The 22,469-nt window shown below is 39.1% G+C and overlaps 1 protein-coding gene across 2 annotated transcripts in view; it reads right to left on the bottom strand.

Annotated features, from left to right (window-relative positions):
- ripor1 (RHO family interacting cell polarization regulator 1) overlaps positions 1-22,469 on the bottom strand; it is a 62,942-nt gene that overhangs the window by 35,285 nt on the left and 5,188 nt on the right. Inside the window, exon 1 of one of the 2 annotated variants that reach the window (XM_023281409.3) lies at positions 5,280-5,567. The exons of the other annotated variant lie outside the window; for it this stretch is intronic. Coding sequence (XP_023137177.2) covers positions 5,280-5,298 — 19 coding nt within the window. The 5' untranslated portion in view covers positions 5,299-5,567. Of the gene's footprint in view, positions 1-5,279; positions 5,568-22,469 lie in introns of those variants that run through there. 2 annotated transcript variants of the gene reach the window in all.

Genomic DNA, 22,469 nt, shown 5'->3' with positions numbered 1-22,469 from the left:
GTCTCCCTTACACAGTTTTTGTCCCACTACTGGAATGATCTGAGGATGATGATGTTTGTTGTTTGGAGTAAGATACAGTTCATACTAGCCACATCTGTACTGCTATAATTGCTATGCTTACATAGGTTCCTCACAGGATAATTCATGAAATTTGAAACTTACAGTTGCACACTGGGGCTTAATGACAGAAATGATTAAAGCACTTGAGACAGAATCATTTTCTCAATAAGAGAATGATAAGCGTTGATTTACTGCCAAGAGAGTTAAAGGTAAACTACCAGTGAAAAGTTTGGACACACCTTCTCATTTAATGTTTTTTCTTTATTTTCATGACTATTTACATTGTAGATTCTCACTGAAGGCATCAAAACTATGAATGAACACATATGGAATTATGTAGGAAACAAAAAAGTGTGAAATAAGTCAGAACATGTTTTATATTTTAGATTCTTCAAAATAGCAACCCTTTGCTTTGAAAGACCATTAAATGAAAAGGTGTGTCCAAACGTTTGACTGGTAGTGTATATCTAACTAAACACGTCAGGTCTAATTAGATGGGAATAACACAAGAGGTCTCTTTGAGGAATCTCTGAGCGCTGTCTCAATAACATTGCTGCAGTTAATTACTGAGTTGCAGTATACAACAGAAGTGAGTACACAGCAGAGAGAGGGCAGCACAGAGGCAAACAGATATAAAGAGCTGACACCAGCTGAGTATAGGTTGCACTGGAGCATAGTGGGCAAAATGAACACCCACCCAGTATTTGTTTATTGGTTTTAAAATGGTCTTGATAAGCCCTCAGTGTTAGAGGTTCCACAGAGCTCTGCTGTGACCTGTGGGTATATGACTAAAGCTAATGGTAACATCAGTCATATTAGCAGCAAATACAGTCATGGAAAAAATTATAAGATCACCCTTGTTTTCTTCAATTTCTTGTTTATTTCAATGCCTGGTACCACTAAATGTGTATTACCTGAAGAATACAATGAACACGACAAAAAATTAAACTGATTACTTAATATTTTATATCCTATTTGAAATGCTTAAGCTTAATTGTATTCCCAGGGTATATAAGAGGACATTTCATGTCATAAGCAGCACTGCACATGCAAAGGCCTAGAGTGGTTTCTCTTCAGTGATGAATCCAATTTTCAGTTGCTGCCCACTCCAGCCAACTCACTGGTTAGGAGGAAGCCTGGAGAAGCCTACAAACCAGACTGTCTTGCCCCTACAGTAAAACATAGGGGTGGATCAGTGGTGATCTGGGGTTGTTTCAGTATAAGTGGAACAGGGCAAATGCAATTGTGTGAAGGGCGAATGTACCAGGTCATGTACAGGACTACTCTTGTAAACAGTCTTCTTCCATCAGCTGGAAAACTCTTTCCTGCCTCCAATGACTGGATTTTCCAACAAGACAATTTCCCTTGCCACATGGCAAGATCAGTTAAAGCTGGGATGGAGAACCAGATCATTGGAACCATGCCTTGCCTGCTCAATCACCAGATCTAAAACTAACTGAAAACCTATGGAAATCATCAAATACAAAATGGAGAACCACAAGCCCAAAAACAAAGCAAATTAGTTTGAATTAGTGCAACAGGAATGGGCTGCTGTGATAGCAGAACAATGTCAGAAGCTGGTGGAGAACATGCCAAGATGCATGGCTGCAGTCATCAAAAACAATGGTTATGAACCAGTACTAACTCCTGTGTGTATCATGTGACTGAAACAGAAAAAAGCAAAAAACGTGGAATGCCTAAAAGCACTGTTTTTGGCAGTACAATGCCATAGCTACTGATGGAAAACCATGGAAAATGGCTATACATCAGCTCTTAAAGTAAACTCTTATGAGATATTTTTGTTGTTATTATATTTACCCTAACAAATGTACCTTTAGTTGCACCAGATATTAAAATGAACAAGAAATTGAAGAAAGCAAGGGTGGTCTAATCATTGTTTCCATGACTGTATATGGATGTTGTATTATTAGGGGGAGGTGGTGAAGTGCATGAAGACTCGGGTGGTCACTGTTGCAGCCAGTAACAGAAAATTTGGTGTGCTTTACTTGTTGACTTTACAGTCATTGTGAGTAAATAAACCTGGCAGACTTGGAGGCAGCAACTCACTCTGAGTTGCTCACTTCCAAAGCAGTGGGTAGTGAGAGGACAGGATTATGCAAATTGTTAGTTAATATCTACTGGTTAGTCACTTTCAAGGAACTTCGAGCTGGTGTGCTGTTTCTCCAGGACAATGTGCTTGTCCACACAGCACAAGTGGCAATCAGTCGGTGTAGGATGGGTGAGTATGGAGCATGAGGCAACATTTGGCTGCTTCTGCCACCAGTGCTGTGTGGACAGATGAATTGTCTTGGAGCAACAGCAGCCAGCTTGAAGTTCTTCGGAACACTCCTCTATTCTTTGATTGCTTTATTCATTTGAGTTTTTGTGGACAGTGATACAAGGCTTTATAGTATACAGTTATGTCCCAAAATGGGAGCTACATCCTTTGTTTCCAGGGGAGGCTGAGAACTTCTTTAAGTACCCTTGTAGACTCTGATATGTGGCCTGCCCATTTTGGAACACATTTACGCAGGTTTCTGCTCCTCTTCCACTATTTGCATGTTACGGTTTTCAGAATCCCGCTCACTATAGGAAACAACAACGACGACCTCTGAGCAGCAACCTAACATGCTGGAAATTTCAAGTGTTGCCCAAGGTCAGGATTGTGCAACAAAACAGCTCTGCTTGATTTTTCAATGAATTTGCCATTTTATTGACAATGCTTGCCTCCGTGTAAGCAAATGTTGCAGCCAAGCCATGCCCTGTTACTGTTTTGCTGGGACAATGACATATATCCTGGGTCTAGCGTTGCCCTTGACAACTGTAACTTGTTTAAGGAAATACAAACATACCATAGCCTTCTTCCCCTCTATAACAGAATGATAATGGGGTACAGCTAGACCATTGTTCAGCACTGACACAGCACTGTGCTGAGTGACCTGGCTAAGATGATCACCACCTTGAATAAATCACTGTGTATTCAAAAGTTCTCAAATTTGTGAGGTGCTTAGAGTTTTTCAGCCTTCTAACTTCAGCAGGTACCTGAACAAAATTTCAGCTACCGGCTGGAGACCTCACAGTTTGCTCTCAGAGAAAGATGTTAAAGAAAATGATCCTCCAGGTCATCTCAGTCGATTTCAGGACATTTTACTATTTTTTTTTAATCTCCGGGACTGTTCTAGAACTAGAGCTAGGACTGATCTAGAAAATTCTGGGATTTTTTAGGACACATGCAAAGCCTGCTAATGTTTTTAAATCTCATGTTAATGGTTTCCTTTCAACACCACGGTTTCAGACACTGTCCTCTCATATTCCCACATACTGTACATACAGTTTAGTTTCATAACTCCAGGCACTTCCCTCTCTCACATCAATGTATTAGGATAAGGAAACCCAGGAGGGAGTAACATCCTGCACGGAGGGCAGGGTCAGGAAAAGTCTGGTGCAGTTTCAGTCTGTAGCTACTGAGTCATAGGAATAACCCAACTGCATTACATTATAGATATGCTTGCTCCAAGAAAACATCATAAAGGTGAAAGTATCATTTCAGTGTGTATCATATTTATAGTTAATGAATGAAAAAACAATAACGTTGTTTAAAGTAAAGTGCTCTCCAGAAATCAAGAATCAGAAAAATATTAAACACAAAGATTAAAACGATAATAAAGGAGGTTCAAGAGTTCAAAAGTAAAACATCTCAAAATGTAATATATATATATATATATATATATATATATATATATATTTTTTTTTTTTTTTTTTTTTCTCACTATGTACATTGCTGCGGTACCTCACCTCAAAGGGTCTATTTTAGCTCCTGTCTCTTTAAGGATCCCCATCTGAAAAGCCCAGACTGCTCTGACTGGTCAGCTGGCTCAACAAAAGTGGGTCAATATTGGTTAAGAAATACAACCACAGATCGTTGAGTGCAGGTAGAAAGATGTAGTCATGGCACAAAAGCTCTATCAAGGAAATATTGACTGCTCATTCATATTTTGAAGGCATGCTAAACTAAGCTAGACTACGATTATGCAAATATGTTACAAAGTGTTGCAGATAAGTACTGAATAAACAAGTTTGACGTCAAACAAGGTGCTTGAAGCAGTTAAGTAGCAGTGTTTTCTTTTGGACCAAACAACTGCCTTAGGCATGGACTTTTTACATGCACAACAAAGCAGCTATATCACACACTTAAGGGGAGGAACCCCAAGATGCAGAACATGGATTCTTTTAAAACCGAGGACAGAAAGTTAAAGTAAATGAGGATGAAATGAAGGCATGAATAACAGTTCCCAGGTATATGGTAGCTTGATACTTAAAATTCTCAGTTGATTGAAAAAGGACAATGTGACCAGTGAAGCTGAGGTTGCTGTCAAATAGAACAACATGTCTTTGCTTCTGAGTGATACGGTGGGAGTGAGAACCAAGTTCCAATGATTTCTGGATTACTTTTTGATAACAGACAACCATTTTTCAAGGTAGTTTTAAAAAGAGAAAATTTCACTCAAATTGTTGCTGTGGGTGTCCATAAAAAATGGAAACTTATGTTGTGTGTTTTAAAATATCCTAGAGGTAGGTAGGCAGACCCTAACCTATACTGAAAAAACAACAACAACAAAATTGTGCTGTGCACTGAACCTTGAGGAACTCCACAAAGCAGCTTTGACTTACGACCTGTTCTTGCCACCACCAAACTGTCACGGAGGCAGGACTGAAATCAGTCCATGGATATACCTCTGACACCTACACACTCCTCAGGTGGTCAGCTGTGTCAAGGGTGGTGTCCCTCAGCTGGCAACCGCTTATAAATGCTGCTCAGTGGTGAGCACTAAAGCCAGACATTCAAACCCAACATTGTTCCGTAAATTTGCCACCACTTTCTTTCTTAGTTCAGTGTTTTGTGGAATGTACTTCATTTTACAAGTGCCGATAAAGATTCCTATCAGTTTGAGTGGTGAAGGGAAAGTCAGCTGATCTGATGCAGTGTGTAAGATACACAAGTGTGTATCAGTCTTAATCATGTGATACAACAAAGAAGTTTTGCGCCAAACAAATCCTAGGTTTAGTTATTTTTGCTGCTGGAGGGAACTTTCTGACCATCACTTCATAATAAGTTACACATCTGTTAACCAGCAACTGGAAGTTCATCTTGACAAACACAGAAAGTTAATAATTACAGATGAGTCAGTCTCACAGAGCTTCACCACATTTGTTCATACCTCCATATCCACTGTACATGGTAGCTGAGGTGGTCGAGGTCAAGGTGTCCTAGCGATGGATCAACCCGATTCCAGAAACACGTGCTCAGTCTTCTTAGTTGGTATAGTTTTTAGTCACTCGCTTTCCTTTCTCTCTTAATTCACTCTTTTTGGCATCAGTCTCTTATTTTTTTGATCAGTAGGAAAAACAAAGTTTTTCCAGGTGCAGTTCTTGTCTATTTCCCTTTTTCTCCTTCCCCATCACTGTCAGTTGTCAATCCTTCGTCCACTCTCCAATTGCTTTCCTTTCTCTTGACCACACCGATTACAAGAAGAGGGGGAGGAGAGAGAAGGAAACAGGAAAAAGCAAGGCGGTCCTCCCTTGTCTTTTTCCCTGCTGACAACCATTTTTCCTGCCCCTCCTTCTCCCTGTTGAACATATTGTTTCCGATAAAAATATGTAGTCTGTCATACTTCTGCCTTTTTGATGTAGTTCAACTGAAATGTGTAAACAAAATGCAGAACCACTACTTCAGCCCTATATGGCTGGATCAACGCAATACTGCACTAAGTAATACTGTCAGGATCTCTCTCTCCATTTAGTTTTCAACGGAAATCTTTTTCTGCGTACACGCACACATGAAAGTACACAAACACATGCACACACACACACAATCTTGCCATTGCCTTTCCCATTTCTAATATCCTGACTGACCAGGTATATTTGCTTTAACTTCAACATTTCTACATCCTCCTCCTCTAATCATTCTATCAATTGTATTATTTGTGGATCTTCGTGAAATAACATTAATTTCTTAATGGCAACACAAAAATGTTTGTCTGTTGGTTAAAGATTGAGTCAAACAACACCTTCATCTGTAACATCACTGTTGTAACGTGAGTTAATTGTGCATTTTTGTAGTTCAACAGAGTAGCAGCCCTCATTTTCATTTTGTGTCTACAGGTTGTCAACATTATTAAGCTAGCCTCATTAATGCTAATGTTGATTAACGATCAAGTTGACACAAACAAGACTCCTAATTAATCATCTGTTAGTTAGGCATGAGAGCTAAGTTGATATGGATCATAAATTATATCTCAGCATTTTCAATACATACACAAGAGAGCTGGATATGTCCTATCCAGTCAGTCAAATGTTTAGTTGTAAGTCAAATTTCACTATTACTTTTATTAAAAGTTAGTTCACGGGACTTATTTAAAAGCAGCTAGTTTCTCAGTCAGCAATTTGCGACCATTTTACTGGGTGTAGAACCTATTTCCAGAGTCTTCAAACATCCATTTGATGTATTGGGAGTGAGGAGATGCACAACAAAATACATAAAACAGCTGGATGCACCTGGAGTTTGATGTTGACAGTTAACGTGACCACAATACTTTCGACTATGTTAAAATCTACACATCCAGGAATATGAGAGGAAATTTCTTCACCTGACCAAGTCTGTGAGTTTCTTTGTGAATCTCCTTTTGGACATCTGTATGCAGCCTGGAATTTGTGTACACATAAAGTCTACGCAATACTACCCTGCAAGGGCAATACTGTGCATGCTTTACAGTGTTCGTATGCAAAACACCCATCTACTGTGCATATATGAACAGTTATTTAAAAAGCATCCAATATTTGTTTTGCTATACTTTCTTAAGTGTCTTTCCTTGTGCTCCCTCACATATAAACGATACTGAAGGCAGTTTTTACTCATTTCACTACCACTTGTGTACAAATTCCATGACTCGACCTTTTTTTCCAAAGGCTCTCACTAGCTTCAAAATGAATAGTAATACTCACAGACTAGTTAGTTTAAGTGTTAAATGAAAATTAATCAACAGAGACACACAAAGAGAAAAGAAACTGAACTTTGCGCAGGAAGCCAGTCAATTCAATGAGAATTTGATGTTATTTGTACTGTCAGTGTACTGCAGACAGTGTCCTGTAGTAATGCTACGGTGAGAAGGGGCTGATCTGATAACTCCCTCTGCTGGTGCAAGATTGCTCCACCTCCTTAAACTCTGGCAGTATTCTAAACTACCGAGGTCATCTGGACATTAAATTTATTCCGATGTCACTGCGATGGCTTATCTCTGTAGGCAATAGGCAATGTTCAATTCTATGATGTACAAATCCCCCCAAAAGACATCCTGGGAGAGTAATGGTGAAAGAACATGTATACTACCGTTTAAAAGTTTGATGTCACTTGGAAATTTCCTTATTTTTGAAAGAAAAGCATTTTTTCAATGCAGATAACAATAAATAAATCAGAAATACAGTCTAGGCATTGTTAATGTGGTAATTGACTATTCTAGCTGGAAACAGCTGATTTTTAATGGAATATCTCCATAGGGGTACAGAGGAACATTTACAGCAACCATCACTCCTGCGTTCTAATGCTACATTGTGTTAGCTAATGGTGTTAAAATGCTAATTGAAGATTAGAAAACTCTTGTGCAATTATGCTAGCACATGAATAAAAGTGTGAGTTTTCATGGAAAACATGAAATTGTCCGAGTTTCCCCAAACATTTGAACAGTAATGTAAAGATGAAGCTACTCAGGAGTTGCTAGATGTGGCATCTTGAGCCCAGTTTAAGATGGATTACATCGGTGAAGACAGCAAGCCCCAAGTCAAGGCCAGAGCAACATCAGAAATGATGGAATGCCAGAAAACATCAAGCCGCAGCACTAAATTGAAAGCTGCGTCCCAGGCAAAGAAAGTCAAGAAGTCTTTGGGGGGTTTCTTTAAATAGAACGAGGAGCAAAGGATTCATCAGTGACCCTGAATAATACTGTGGAAGCAGAGATAAATTCCCTGATAACACCCTCAAGGGACAAAAGAGGAACGTACACATGCATGATGCAAAACACACGACCTGCCAAGTCTGCCGTCAAGCATCTGTGCAGCTCTGCTATAGAGGGGCTTTGCATGAGGCCCTTTTACTCTGGGGTGGTGGAGAGTGTGCTGACTGGAAACATCACCCAGTGGTACGGGAACAGCACTGCTCATGACAAATGAGCCCTGCAGAGGGTGCTGAGGTCAGCAGAGCGCACCATGGGTACAACACTCCCTACCCTCCAGGATATCCACACCAGGAGGAGCGTAGCCAGGGTGAACAGGATCATGAAGGAACCTCTACACCCTCACAACAAACTGTTTGAGTGGCTGCACTCCAGCCACTGCTTTTGCTTCATCAAGGTGACAACAGAAAGACTCAGAAGGGGCTTCTGCCCTCAAGTTATCAGGACAATCAACTCTGACCTCAAGTCAGCACCACACAAACAAGGACTATAAACACATAACTGTAAATATTGCAACATTGCACATACACATCATACAGACTGCACTTTCTCTGTGTAAATGCACATCCTCACTGTTGCCATTTCCATTTTACCCGTTTGTGTTTCTTGTATTTTTTTTTAGTTTTTCCTATTTGTATTTTTTGCATTATTTGTATTTTTTTTTTTGTAGCTTATATTTTTACCTATTTTAGCATTTTGCATTTCTAATCCTGGTGGAAAGTCACTGCATTTCACTGCCATACTGTATGTGCATGTGACGAAAAAAAATTTCTGTGCGAGTGGCAACACTGTCACTTGCTAACATTTCGATCTCAACCCTGCAATGGTGGAAAGACTTTCATGTTTATTCATAGATTTGTGAGCTTTAGAGAGTAATGCATACGGATGTATGAATGTGAAGTCAAAATATTATATTTGCCAAAACAATGCATATGTTGAGAGAAAGACATGTTAAGATGTCTTTATCTGCTAGGTACTCTGTTAGGAAACAGACCTGATTTTACATAATTGAAAAGTTCAATTTAGTCTTTTTGTTGTTTACCTGTGATGACAAACACTTTATTGTACTTTGGCTCTTTGCAAACCAAAGGGTTCTGTGCTTGATCATATTCATCCAAGTTCACTAACTTAATACCATCTTACAAGTTATTGTGTGATAACAAATTAATTTATTTTAAGGCTTTTGTTGTAAACTAAGCAGGAGGCTAGTGTTTAACTACTATTGTTATTTTTCAACTGGTGTTTAAAATATGTACTACTACTACTATATGTACTACTTTCCTATTTACAAAAAAGAGACTTCATTAAAACAGTATTACTGGATCCTTTAGAGACATCACACATCTTCACAGACCAAATGTTTTAGGCATAATATCATAACTTGCCAGGGCTTTTACTTTAGCCTGGAGTGATAGAGGTGCACAATAGTATCATGGACAGGCAATCAGTAAAGCACCTACTGTCATGTCCCTTTTATAAAATCTCTTCAGAGTAGTTACAGCTCTCACCTGCTTTTTTTTTGTTTAGCACGTAAAAAGAAACTGTATAAAATTGGAGTTCAACAAAGGATAGTTTTGTACTCAAACATTTTTATTCATTTGAAAATGCTTTCCCCTCCAAAATCACTCCGACCAATCAAAATTATTATTAATTCTTAAGGTGAGAGAATGCGTGTTTTGTTAGTACCCTGATATAAACAGTGGTCCCTCGTCTATCGTGGGGGTTACATTTCAGACCCCCCCCTCCCCGCGATAGACAAGATTCTAAGTAGTAGTGACCATATTTAATTTTATTATTTATATATATTTAAAGGCTTTATAACCCCTCTCCACACACTGCACAACACCACAGACCCACACTATGTGCAGCGATCAGGCGTCTATGTGAAATGGACAAGGCCAGATGCTGATTGCTGCTACACAGGGCAGACAGAGGAGATGCTATGGTCGCTGAGCCAATCAGAGCCCAGCGCTGTACACATTTTATTTCCATTAAATATTCTTTTCATGTTTTAATTATTATATTTTTATATACATTTTTATATTGTTTTTATTTTTTTTAGGTTAGAAAATGCCTATTTTACTGCAAAATAATTCAAATAATGTAGCAAACTGTTGTGCTGCAATGCATCATGGGAGTTCGGGGTGTTGAGGGTTAAACTGTCATTACTGTGGTTTCTATTAGTGTTACAGTGTTACTAGTGTTTGTGTTTTATTGTGTTTTTGTGATTTAGCCAGCCTAGATAGTTTGGTTAAGTGTTGTCAGGACCGTGAGTGTGAAGTATAGTGTGTTTGATGACTTCCTGCCACATTTCATATAGTGTCTCTCTTCGTGTGTATCAAAATAAAAGCACCCGCCAGTTACAGAGTGCATTAAAGGTCCTTTCTCCAGTGCCAGTCTTCAACATAGCTCTCCACAACAATAAATATGTAAAAAATACCTATATACAGCCCAATCCCGCGATACAGCAAAATATCTGCGATACCAAATGCAATTTAAAAATCCACGATACACTGAGACCGCGAAAAGTGAACCGTGATATGGTGAGGGACCACTGTATCACAAATAAACAAACATCAGAATGCCAGTTTTTCCCTGTACAATGCAGTCCGACTAAAAAGTGCTGTATAATATTTCTCATCAACTATTCACACACTACAACAAGGTGCTAGACTGCTGCTGAGAGCAACTGTTGGTTCAGCATGTTGCCCAAGGACACTCAGGCACATGAAGATGCTGGGGATTAAGTCACCAGCCCATTCAGAAAACAACCTTCTCTGCCCTCTGATCCACAGTGACACTGGTTTCTGTAGAATGCTGCTCCATACCGTGGTGCTACAAACAGACATCATAAGTTTACAGTAAGTCCTTAAATGTTGTTGGAAGAAAGCTTCCTGTTTGTCTTTGCCCTGGTTTTTACTGTTACTAAATGTTACTGGATATACACAATATCAGTTAGCAGGTTAGAGAAAAGAGACAGAAGGACCAAATAGTAGTGCTAGGGGAGGAATTTAAACAGAGGAATCCGGAAAACCTCCCAGTGAAGATTTATGGAGGCTGGCACCGTGTGAGGCTGAGATAAAACACACACTGTCCATACCAACAGCAACACACAGCTGTAAGCACATCTGATGTAAAATGTTCTGAACATAGCCACACAGGCGCAGTAGTGCAGACACCTAAAAATGATTGTCAGAAACTTATTATCATCCAGTTTATATGTGTCAACAATTACAATCATCTGGATTAAACAGTAGTCATAACATGCAAATACATATAGGTCAATATATAATTGTGGAACTTTTTGTAACATAGTTGACGTTTTTGCTGTTTACAGGCCTAAAATCAACATGGCCACCTTTAACCAAACGCCACATGGCATTTTTAGAGAAAGATTCTTCTAAATACTATATATACAATTGAGTAAAATTGAAATTGAAAGTTATAAAGATACTGTAGTAAACCTGCTGACATGCGATAAATCCACACTTGACTCACAAACTGCTTTATATTAAATAACTCAGAAAGCCTTGGAGTCTTGGCAGTCTTTTCTTCAGGAGGAAATGACATCATGTGGAGCAGGTCATGTGATCTGGAATTAACACACTTCCTTGAGAGGTGTTTTTGTAATGGGGAACTTAGTTCAAAGTGATTTCTTGGACACAGATGCAATTTGTTATTTTCCATATAAATTTTGACATATTGCCAAAAAAGAAATATCTGTCATGATTATCTCAACTTAATAAAAAGAACACAATCAAAACAATTTTTGAATAAGTTCATTTTATTATTGTTTAGCTAATTAGAAGGTGGTTGTTATTAAGTACGGACGGTTATTTAGTTTACATTTTAGTGATATCCAGTCATTTTTTGTGAATAAGTGATTGTGTCCATAATAAATAATTATGGAATTTGTAAAGACATGATTGATTTAAACAACTTTGGATAACCATGACCTGGATGAATGAGAAACTACACGGACATAAAGACATGATCATAATGAACACAAAAAACATTAGTTTTCTTTTACTTCTCATAAAAATGTATGCAAGATATATCCCATGGACTTCAAAAGTCTCTCAATTATATATTGACCGATATAGCTTTGTCTGTCCATAGTAAAGGTACGTCTTTGGGAAACTTGAATTCTTCTTGTAAACAATCAAAGCGAAAGGAGATTTTGAAGTTTTTACCATAATGACATTTTCAGCACTATGGCATTGTTTGTTTACAAAGTTTGCATGCGTTTGGTAGATTAGAATCTTGTTAGTATTCCTGTACTTGGAAATGAGACTTTAACATAATTTATAGATGGGTTGCGTACAACAGCACCTAAAATAGCAATGAAAAACTGTGTTTTACAGGTCATGAGTATGGCTCCAGATATGCTGGAACACAGCTGGTAGAAAGCTTTAAAAATAATGAAGGGCAAATTCATGCTTTTCACATGTCTGCAAGGGTATGTATGATGCAAATGTTGTCATCAAGCCCCCAGCAGACATCCATGTGCACATGACTGCGCATGTTCCAGAAAATATATTGTGTTCAAAACAAATATTTGCTTTGTGAAGAGGCTGTAAAAGGACATTCTCCATTATTTGCACATTAGCAATTCATCATTATTACAATTCATGAAAAGATTTGCAATTAAAACAGTTGGAGGTGCTTCGATTTGTAGCTATATCCTTTCCATCCACGGTCCCTATGGTACTAATGATACCGTCACAGTGCTATAGCCCAATCTGCAACCAGCTGCAATGGCCTGTAAAAAGTGCAAAGTCACAACCTTTAAGAAACATCCATGGGAGCCCTGCGTGGTTTTTATGCTCAATATATGGGGTCATGTGACTGAGCGACATATAAATATACTACTATGAATAAAGCTGCCTGTGCATCCACTGCCTTCTTTCAAAGTAAGCATCTGTCAGTGCATGTAGATCTGGAAACCACGAACTGGCTTTGATATGACACAACAGACCTGCTCAATCTTATTCTGATACTAAAAACAGAATTCCCAGACAAGGTCAAAATACGGAGCATCTTTTTCTCAGTGATTTTATGGACATTTTTAGCAATGAACACTGGAAATAATGATATCATCAGAAATTGTAAGTCACAAATAATCCAAAACTAAGCGTCTCATGTGGCTGTCCTAATATCTAAGTTATGACTTCCTGAATAAAATTTCGACACATATTACAACAATCATGTAACACCAGTGGACAGCTTAGCCTACAATAATTTCCAGTTGTTTTTAGGACAATGACATAACACTGCACCTTAACGACTTGCAGAATCTTTGTCACTTGTTTTTTTTACTCCGCAACACACAGTTTAACAAAGCCTCTATCTTAATTCATGGAGCCATGCCAACCTACATATAAGCAAACGGATGCACAAAGTGTGGCACCATCAGTCATGAATGCAGGTAATTAAGCAAATACCTAATGCATTTTATGTTACTGATAGCTGACCATTCATTAAGTCTTTTCTCCTAACAGTAACACTGTCTAATCATAGCTTTAGCAACCTACAACAGCCACAGCAGGCCTGTATCTGGATTTCTCCACATACAATATAAGGGCTGCTAGTAAGAGTGACAATCGTCAGCAATAAAGAATATAGATAGTGGTTTTAGGGTTGTTTTCTTACTTTTTTGTCTTTCAGAGACACAAGAACAAGAAGTGCATTAACATATTTGTGCTTTTCTTTTACTTTGGCAAATATTTTATTTGTAGTTTCAATTTTAAAGTGACAATATATGCTGAAAATATATATCTTTAAAGACCATAAAACACCGTAATAACTCAGCTCATCTTGCTTGTGTTCTCCAGTAACATTTTGTCCCCATCATGTATAGACGGGATACTTTCATGCAGTACAAGTTGCACACCTTTGATTTAGTCAATCAGGGACAAACCCTGCACTCTACTGGCCAATGGAAAAAATCATTTTAATCATTCCAGTGGAGTAGAACGAGCTTGGTAATGAGCTGACAGACTGTTCCTGCTTCTCTAAGCATCACATGACTTGCTCTGTGTGTGTGTGTGTGTGTGTGTGTGTGTGTGTGTGTGTGTGTGTGTGTGTGTGTGTGTGTGTGTGTGTGTGTGTGTGTGTGTGTGTGTGTGTGTGTGTGTGTGTGTGTGTGTGTGTGTACCCCTGTGAAGTGGACTTTCTGGTTAATCTCCAGCTGGCCAATAAGCAGCTTAACTGTCACTGGAGTGCAGCGGGCTAATTACTGGCTTGTCGTGAGTCTAATATCGTTCAGTGCCACGTATAACCACACTGAAAGTAAATTCTATATTAATACTCATGTTAAAATACATTTAAGGATTTAATTCATGTCCCCCAGTCAGGTTGGAAAAGTTGCAAAAACATTCTGTTAACAGAAAAGAACCCCCCCACTGGACAGCACTGATTGTATCTGAGGGACACTGCTTGGCTGGAGAGCTGGCTGTGCATGCAGAGAAACTGTATCACTACGTTAACCTTTCATGGAAAACCGTAAAAGTTAAGCTGCTGTATGGGAAGTTTAAAAGACATACAAAGTAGACTTTGAACTGATAATTTAATCTGTGACTACACCCTGTTGATAACATCTCCGATGAAGACCGAGTTAATCACGGAGAATCTGCTCCAAAATGTGAACATGACTAATAGCCTACAACCATGATAGCAGCTCTGTGAATCTGCACTGAGGCACAAGATTGATTTAAGTTATATGTAAAAATATCAGGATTCTCTTTGTTTAGTCCTACTGTAAAAGAGCAAAGTAAAGATTTTGTCAAGAAGCTATTCTTACATTTATCTCTTAAACTGAGATGATTAACCTATTTTACTTTGGGACTCAGTCAATGTGGCTGCTCCTGCTGAACCCAGGTTATTTAAATCACTCCTGCAAGGTGTTGATTTGTTATTAATTACACCTGCAACTCGTTTATGACCCCAGTCCAAATGGTTTATCACCAGGGAACAAACTTTCCTGTCTGGTGCTGGAGATATCAGAGTATACAATCTTATTCCATGCTATGTAGCTTTATTTCAATATGTAACACCTGGTCTTATTACTGCAAATTTGTGATCCTGGATAAAAAAAACTGGAAACAAAAACACTTTGAAAGCTTTTTAGTTGACACCTGCAGTTCAAAAGTACTGCAGCTGCTAATGACACAGACAGGGCTGCATAAGTTGACTGAATCCCATCATTTCAAATCGATTTGCTAAGTGTTCAGAACCAATAAAGAATATAATGGCACACATTCTGATAAATGCCACAAGCTCTGATTATTTATATTCCCTTATGGACACACACAAGGACAGCCTTGGACATCAAAGACATATAAACTCTCACAGACATGGGCTGACCCTAGCGAACTCGCAGGCACGGAAAGTATAAAGTCTTGATTATACTCCCTTGTAGACATGCAAACAAACGTGCGACAATCATAAATGCTTTGTTGTTGTTGTTAATATACTATTTCCAGGACCACATAGAAATCCACATGAGAGGACATGTGCAGTAGCAGAGCTGAGCATCCACACTGCTGCTCACTGCAGCATAGTCACTAAACGGACACATATTTTCCACGCAGACATTCATGGAGGAGTCCACGCAGTCTGTTACAGTGTTGTAAAGAAGACTAAAGTTACATCACGCTGACCCTGACATACTCACAGATGCAGAACACAGAACACTGGCCTTAGTGGACACATAAGTAAGTGGCTTGATCTGAATTCTATTGTGCAAGTTTCTTCAACATTTTTACAAAAACAGCCAGAGTGATGCTTCTTCATACACTACCGTTCAAAAGTTTGGGGTCAACCACGCAATTTCCTGTTTTCCATGAAAACTCACACTTTTATTCCTGAGCCAACATAATTGCATAAGGGTTTTCTAATCATCAATGAGCCTTTCAGCACCATTAACTAACACAATGTAGCATTAGAACACAGGAGTGATGGTTGCTGGAAATGTTCCTCTGTACCCCTATGGAGATATTCCATTAAAAATCAGCTGTTTCCAGCTAGAATAGTCATTTACCACATTAACAATGTCTAGACTAGATTTCTGATTCATTTAATATTATCTTCATTGAAAAAGAAGCTTTTCTTTCAAAAATAAGGAAGTTTCTAAGTGATCCCAAACTACTGAACGTAGTGTGTATATGCAGGATGCAGCTCTCTGTAGATTTCCTCTTCTGTGACCCAACCGACTCACCCAATACAGAACTTTCATCAATATATCAATCACACACTTAGTTCAGTTTACTTCTCTGCTCGCTCTGCATTCCCACCACTCCAGTCACACCTGTGGCTGCATTTATTTTTGTGAGCAACATATTCACCTATTCAATAATCAGCTCAAGAGATTCATACATCTCTACTGTTTAGTATTTATGATCGATGATTTCGATACTTTGCCACACACATTGTGGCAAAAAACACAGACTTCATTACTATTAGACCTCTAAGTATCTGCCTCAGAGAATTAAAGCAAAAAACAAAAAGCTTCAGCACAAAATCATTTTGTTGCACAAACCAAGGTTACTCATGCAAAAACGCATACCAGCTAGAACACACTACAGTGTTTACTGGGGATTTTACAACTCAAAGACTGACACAATGAGAAAATGACAAGTGCTATGGTAAACTTTCCAGAGTTATTTAGTCTACCCACAAAAAGTACAAACACGTACTTGATAGTATAGCATAACATGAGAGTTCAAGTTTGAACATCTGTAGCTTCATCTTACATATTACACTGTTGCTGCAAGTATATTAGATATTTTGCAAATAAGAATGTATACACTGTACATATAAACACTTCCTGTCCTTGTGTTGCTATTCTTTGGTTTGTATATGAAAAAGGCTAAGTTGGTCACTGCCACACAATCTCACTCACCTGAACAATCATGTGAATACTGCGGAGAGAGAAAGTAAGGGGAAATGTGAATGGGGAAGCTGAGTTTACTAGAAGAACAGATGTGCCAAGTCCAAAGAAGATAAACGAGAAGATGATATGACAAGATGAGCAGGATTTGTATTAGTTCTAAACTGCACACAACATAGTGTGAAGATAAATGTGAAACAGACAAGCTTCACAGGAAGTCAGCAATGCTGCGGAAGAGGATGAGCATGGCAGAAGATGAGGAAATCTGCAAAGAAAACTCAATATTTCCTGCAATTGCCTTCCCAAACAAAAGCCTTGCAGGGTAATGTCAACAGCAGTGGCAACAGCGCTGAAAATAACAGCAACCGACTCACCCAACACACAACGTTCATCAATATATCAATCCTACACACACTTACTTTTGAAAGAAGAGACAGACAGGAGATAAGCAAAGGTTTAAATATCTGTTCTAATCATTGCAATGTGTGATTAATGCAGCAGCTCTCTTATTAGACGCCGCATGAGTCACTTTGTACAAACGTCCACTGCACAGATACTACAAAACACTGTGTTCACCTTAGTCAGAGGTCATGTCTGGTAGACTTCAGAGGTTTGATAATGACAGTTATCCACTTTCAGTTAGGCTGTTTAAAGGTTCCACCCATGTGTACTTATGGCCGACGAAAATCCCAATATTTCTGACCACTGAAAACTACTAGTAACGTTTCAATGCAATGTCGATTACCACTTAGTCAATTCTGTAGAGATTATTTTCATAGCCGAATAATTCCAAAAGTTCCGCTTTATCTCTCAGTATTTTTCTTTATGTACACATAGCTGCTTTGTAGTATTGACAGTTCATTACCAACACTTGCCAGAAGTACCAGACATCACCATTTGCTCAAGTATTTATGCTTACAATGTAACATTTGCATAAAACACTATTGGTGCAAATTTTGTGAGTTGGATTTTGCTTTCATCCTCCTCTAACTGCAGTGTAATGTTGGAAGAGCATTGTTTTGGTTAGAATTCTGAGTTGTAGACTATCTATAACCTACTACGTTTCAGTGGTAATTTGATGTCTGCATCCTGTTTTATGAGGTGGGTAACAACAACCCAGCTAAAATGAATGTGGTCTAATCCAATGTTCATATATATTCTAACAGTCAATTTGTCTTAAAAGATTTACGTAAGAGCTAATTCAACATTGGCCTCATTTTGGAGGTCATAACCTGGAATGCTGTTTATTCACATCTTGCTTCCAATATTTAATGTTCCCTGATGCATATAAACATACTGTAAAATATCTTACAAACACTTCTGATAAATGGACAGCTGAGTGTATAATTCAACATGACAGGTTCTACAAGATCTCCTGGACATACAGTGGGATCCAAAAATGTGACACCACTAATGAAACTTCCTCTATTGTGTATTTGTGTCGATAGCATTTGCTTAACAATTTGAATTAAAACTTAAATCTCTCAAAAATGTACATTAATTTCAGAATTTCTTACTATTTTTGGGGATGCTGGCTCTTTTGCTTTAAAGACAGCACACAGTGGAGTTGCATGGTAACCTGATAGCTCCTGTTCAAGCCCGATGTTATCTTCCAAAGAGCTGCTTGTGATGTCAGGAATGTTTGGCTTTCTCAACCTTGTGTGCCCACATAAACGCACTGGGAACGAAGACAAGTGACTATGGCAGGAAGTCAGCATTCTTTGGTTTCTTTTCAAGTATTCAAGTTGTTCTTGCAAATCAGGGATCTTTCTGTGTGGAGTTTGCATGTTCTCCCTGTGCAGCGTGGGCTTACACGGTGTCCCCTGCCTTCGCAATGCGTCGGCTGGGATAGACTCCAACCCCTTGCGACCCTACAGAGGATTAAGCGGTGTATAGATAATGGATGGATTCTGCTAGAGTATAAATCTCTCTCCACAGAGGTGCACAGTGTGGAGCATTTCTCTCAAAAATGTAAAAGTTCTGCTTCGTTCTGGTTCAGGGTGGAGGTGATTTGCTGCAGGTGTAAACTCTAGAGGAGTAAACCCCCTGCTCAGGACTTAAATATCCAGAGTCACATGTTTCACTGTGGGTTTGATACCCTGCGGTATCACTCACGCTCCTGTTGGTCTCTTTACATACACCCTTAAAGCAAGTCAATAACGGCTACAAATGAGTTTACTTGAAGAAGCTTCAAGCCAGTCAGACCTCATCTACATCAGTTCTAGAGTGTCATCTGAACACCTGCTCCGATGACAAGGAACAACTCAAAGAAACCTGCCCTTATGTATAAAGGAGTTAATGTGGTCAAAGCCACAAACAATGCACCTGACAATTTCTGTAACTTCATGAAACTGATAGTTCAACACTCATACCTACATCATACAGCGACTGGTGAGCTGTGCGAAGGTGAGAAAGGCGCTACGATGTAAAAATCTCTTTTCATTCGTTACATGAATATTTCTCTTTTCCCGTGAACAGCTGCAAACAGTGAATGCCATCCATGAGACAGTGTCATGTTTACAAAAGATCTATAATAAGTCTCTAAAAGAACCAAAATGCATGACTGTTTCTGGTTACAAATGACTGTCATCACGGAAAAATGAAGGGCTGTAGGAGTCACTGGAAACTCAAGACTGCCATGATATACATGGTCTTTACAAGTGTATATAAAATTGTTGTACACTGAAAACCGGTTCTAAATTTCTGATTCCAAAGGTGTTAAAAAGAAATTTAAATTTCAGTTCTTTTGATAGTTTTTCTAAATTAATTTCATTCAAATTATTTTCAAATATACAGTGTTCTGCAAACACCTATTGTATATCTACCAGGACCTGGATATCTGTTAATGCCATTAGTCATGCCTGTTGAATGCAGGCGTGTCCGCTGGTCTCATTAATAAAGCATGAGTTCAGCAACATGTTCAGTTAACCTGAAGGATGAGATCATGATTACTTTATCTAGCTCTGTGTTTCTGCTGCGAACACTTAATCAGGGCAAGTAAGATTTCACACAACTATGCTGTGAAGGATGTTGGAGGATGCCGTAGTAACATTATATAAACAGGGATTCATTATGACTCCGCCAAGGAGCGCGCAAGAGCTATGTGATGATGGCCGTTGGTTTGTCTGTCTGTTAGCAACATTTCTCAAAAACAGATTAACGGATTTACATGAAATTTTCAGGGAAGGTCAGAAATGACACAGAAACCAAGTGATGCGACTTACAACCTGGATCCATGATTTTTGTATCACTGATAACGGCACAGAGTCACTGTAACTATGATAAGAAGTGAACACTATGTCAGCTGTCTGCTGACGTTCACATGACTGGGATTCTACTAAAAATCCACCACTGCGGATTTATCCATTGGAAATGATACAAGGAATGAGCAGCCTTGCCAGAGTGTGCTTTTCTTGTTTCTCTTCTGTTACAGCAGACACAACATACAGACTTTCAGTTACTGTGCCATCATGTTCATCTATGCAGATTACAGTGGACTGAAATAATGATACTACCCCTCATCAACATGTGGCATTTGTCTCTGTTACGGCTCTGGTGCTTGTGTGCCGTCCCGCTTCTGTGGTGGATTTTTGGGGCCTCTGTATAGGGAGATGGCCTGTGTCGGCCCAGTTACAGCCGAGCTTGAGAACCTGCTGCAGAACCCCAGCTGCCACTCATCACAGCTGGTTAGCCTGGAGCTGAAGATCTACACTCTAGCCCTTGCTCACCCCGCCTCCTGACTCGTCTGATTGGGCCACCACCCAGTTCCCTCCACCTTTATCCAACCAACTGCAGCCAACATCACACCTGGAGAGTATAAAACTACACCAAACTCCCAGTCAGGGCGGCTGGGATTTAATGTGAACAGTTTGCCTTGGTGCTGCTTGTGTTCTTGTGTGTGTAGACTGTAACGTCTGTTAGCTGCTGACACCTTATTGAAGAAGTTACATGTCTGTGTGAGTTGTAGCTTTTTGTGACAGGTATTAATTTAGTGCAGAGGTTACTTGTATAACACATCACACTCATTTCGTCACCTCACTTAAAGGGGATGTGCAGTCAGGATGTAGGTGTGCTAATCTACTAATATAATAACTATATGAATTTGTGTGTAAGTGTTTGTTGTAGCCCAGCAGTGTGGAGACGCTGACTTTAAGTTAACCCAGAACGTAAAGATTAATTGTGGAGCCGAAGAAAAATACAATTTTCATAATCTTCTAGCACAAACCTGAAGAAGGGAATAGTATTAACTTGAGAACTCTTGTTAAAGCTTAAATAGTCCAGACTGGCATGTGGGTGTACATATGGTTATGTGTGTGTCTATACGTGAGTGTATGTCCATGTTTGAGTTAATTGGCTGTCAAGTTCTTCGAGGAAGTCTATTTTACCAGCGGAAGTCATTAACTTCAAAGGACCGTGTGTGTGTGTGTGTGTGTGTGTGTGTGTGTGTGTGTGTGTGTGTGTGTGTGTGTGTGTGTGTGTGTGTGTGTGTGTGTGTGTGTTAGAGCATTAGAGAGAGAGCGCACGGGACCCTGTGCAAAAAAAACAGTGCATGCTGAGTGAACCGTGTCAGGTTCCTGTTGTATCGTCACATGCTTTAAACAAAGCCAGTCCTATCTGCAGTGCTTTACTTTTCCAAGCTACTTTTTGACTTTGGAAGGGTTTTCAAACATTAAAAGTGTTATCATTTGGATTTTTTATGGTGCAATCATGTAATGAATCATGTCATATAGACTACCGGCTGCATCAACATAAATATATTTTGTAAAAAGCCACAGATGAAGGTAAGGTGAAAAGGCTGCTCTTACAGGCATCAGCAACACATGACAGTCCATCAAATGGGAATAACGGTGCACAATCTTTTATGTTCTGTCTTTCTGTATGAATGAAGATACTACATGATAAATAAGGGAGGATCAGATGAGTGAGAGGGTGTCTGCCTATTGCTCTGTATCCGTTTCATGCAGCTTGTTAGCTCAGACCAGACGATTAGCTGAATTACGTCTTCCAACATTAACAGCCCTGCAACCGTACAATAGACTTACTGTTCATTTGCCTCCGACACAGCAACACGGGGAGAGAGTGTTAGTAGTTTCAATGGACCATTCTCAAAGTCAGCCTGAACAAGTTTGTTTTTGTCACCTATTACGGCAACATTCGGATTCCACGACCTTCCCCTTTGGAACACAATCAAACAAGACCGTGTTTTTTTCAGCAGGAAAGAGTATAACTACAGTATGTGCTGTATTACAGAGCTATGCCAAGAATGCCTTCACTCAATCTGGAAACCAGTCACATGTTATAACTTTGGGGGTGGAAGAATGCAAAAAAGTGTGCTTCCATTGCCAATTCATTAAGAAATGATTTTATATTAAATAAACATCAGAAGATACCACAAGCTAGAATGATGTATTCTAATTGGATATGTGTAACATTATGGTGTGGAAGCTATCCAGAACCCCAGCATTTTTGCACATGCACACAGCGCATTCAGGATTTTATCATTTAAATGACAA

Source organism: Amphiprion ocellaris, chromosome 3, assembly GCF_022539595.1.
Source record: "Amphiprion ocellaris isolate individual 3 ecotype Okinawa chromosome 3, ASM2253959v1, whole genome shotgun sequence".
NCBI classification, from domain to species: Eukaryota; Metazoa; Chordata; class Actinopteri; family Pomacentridae; genus Amphiprion; species Amphiprion ocellaris.
This window is presented reverse-complemented; position numbering and strand designations above follow the sequence as displayed.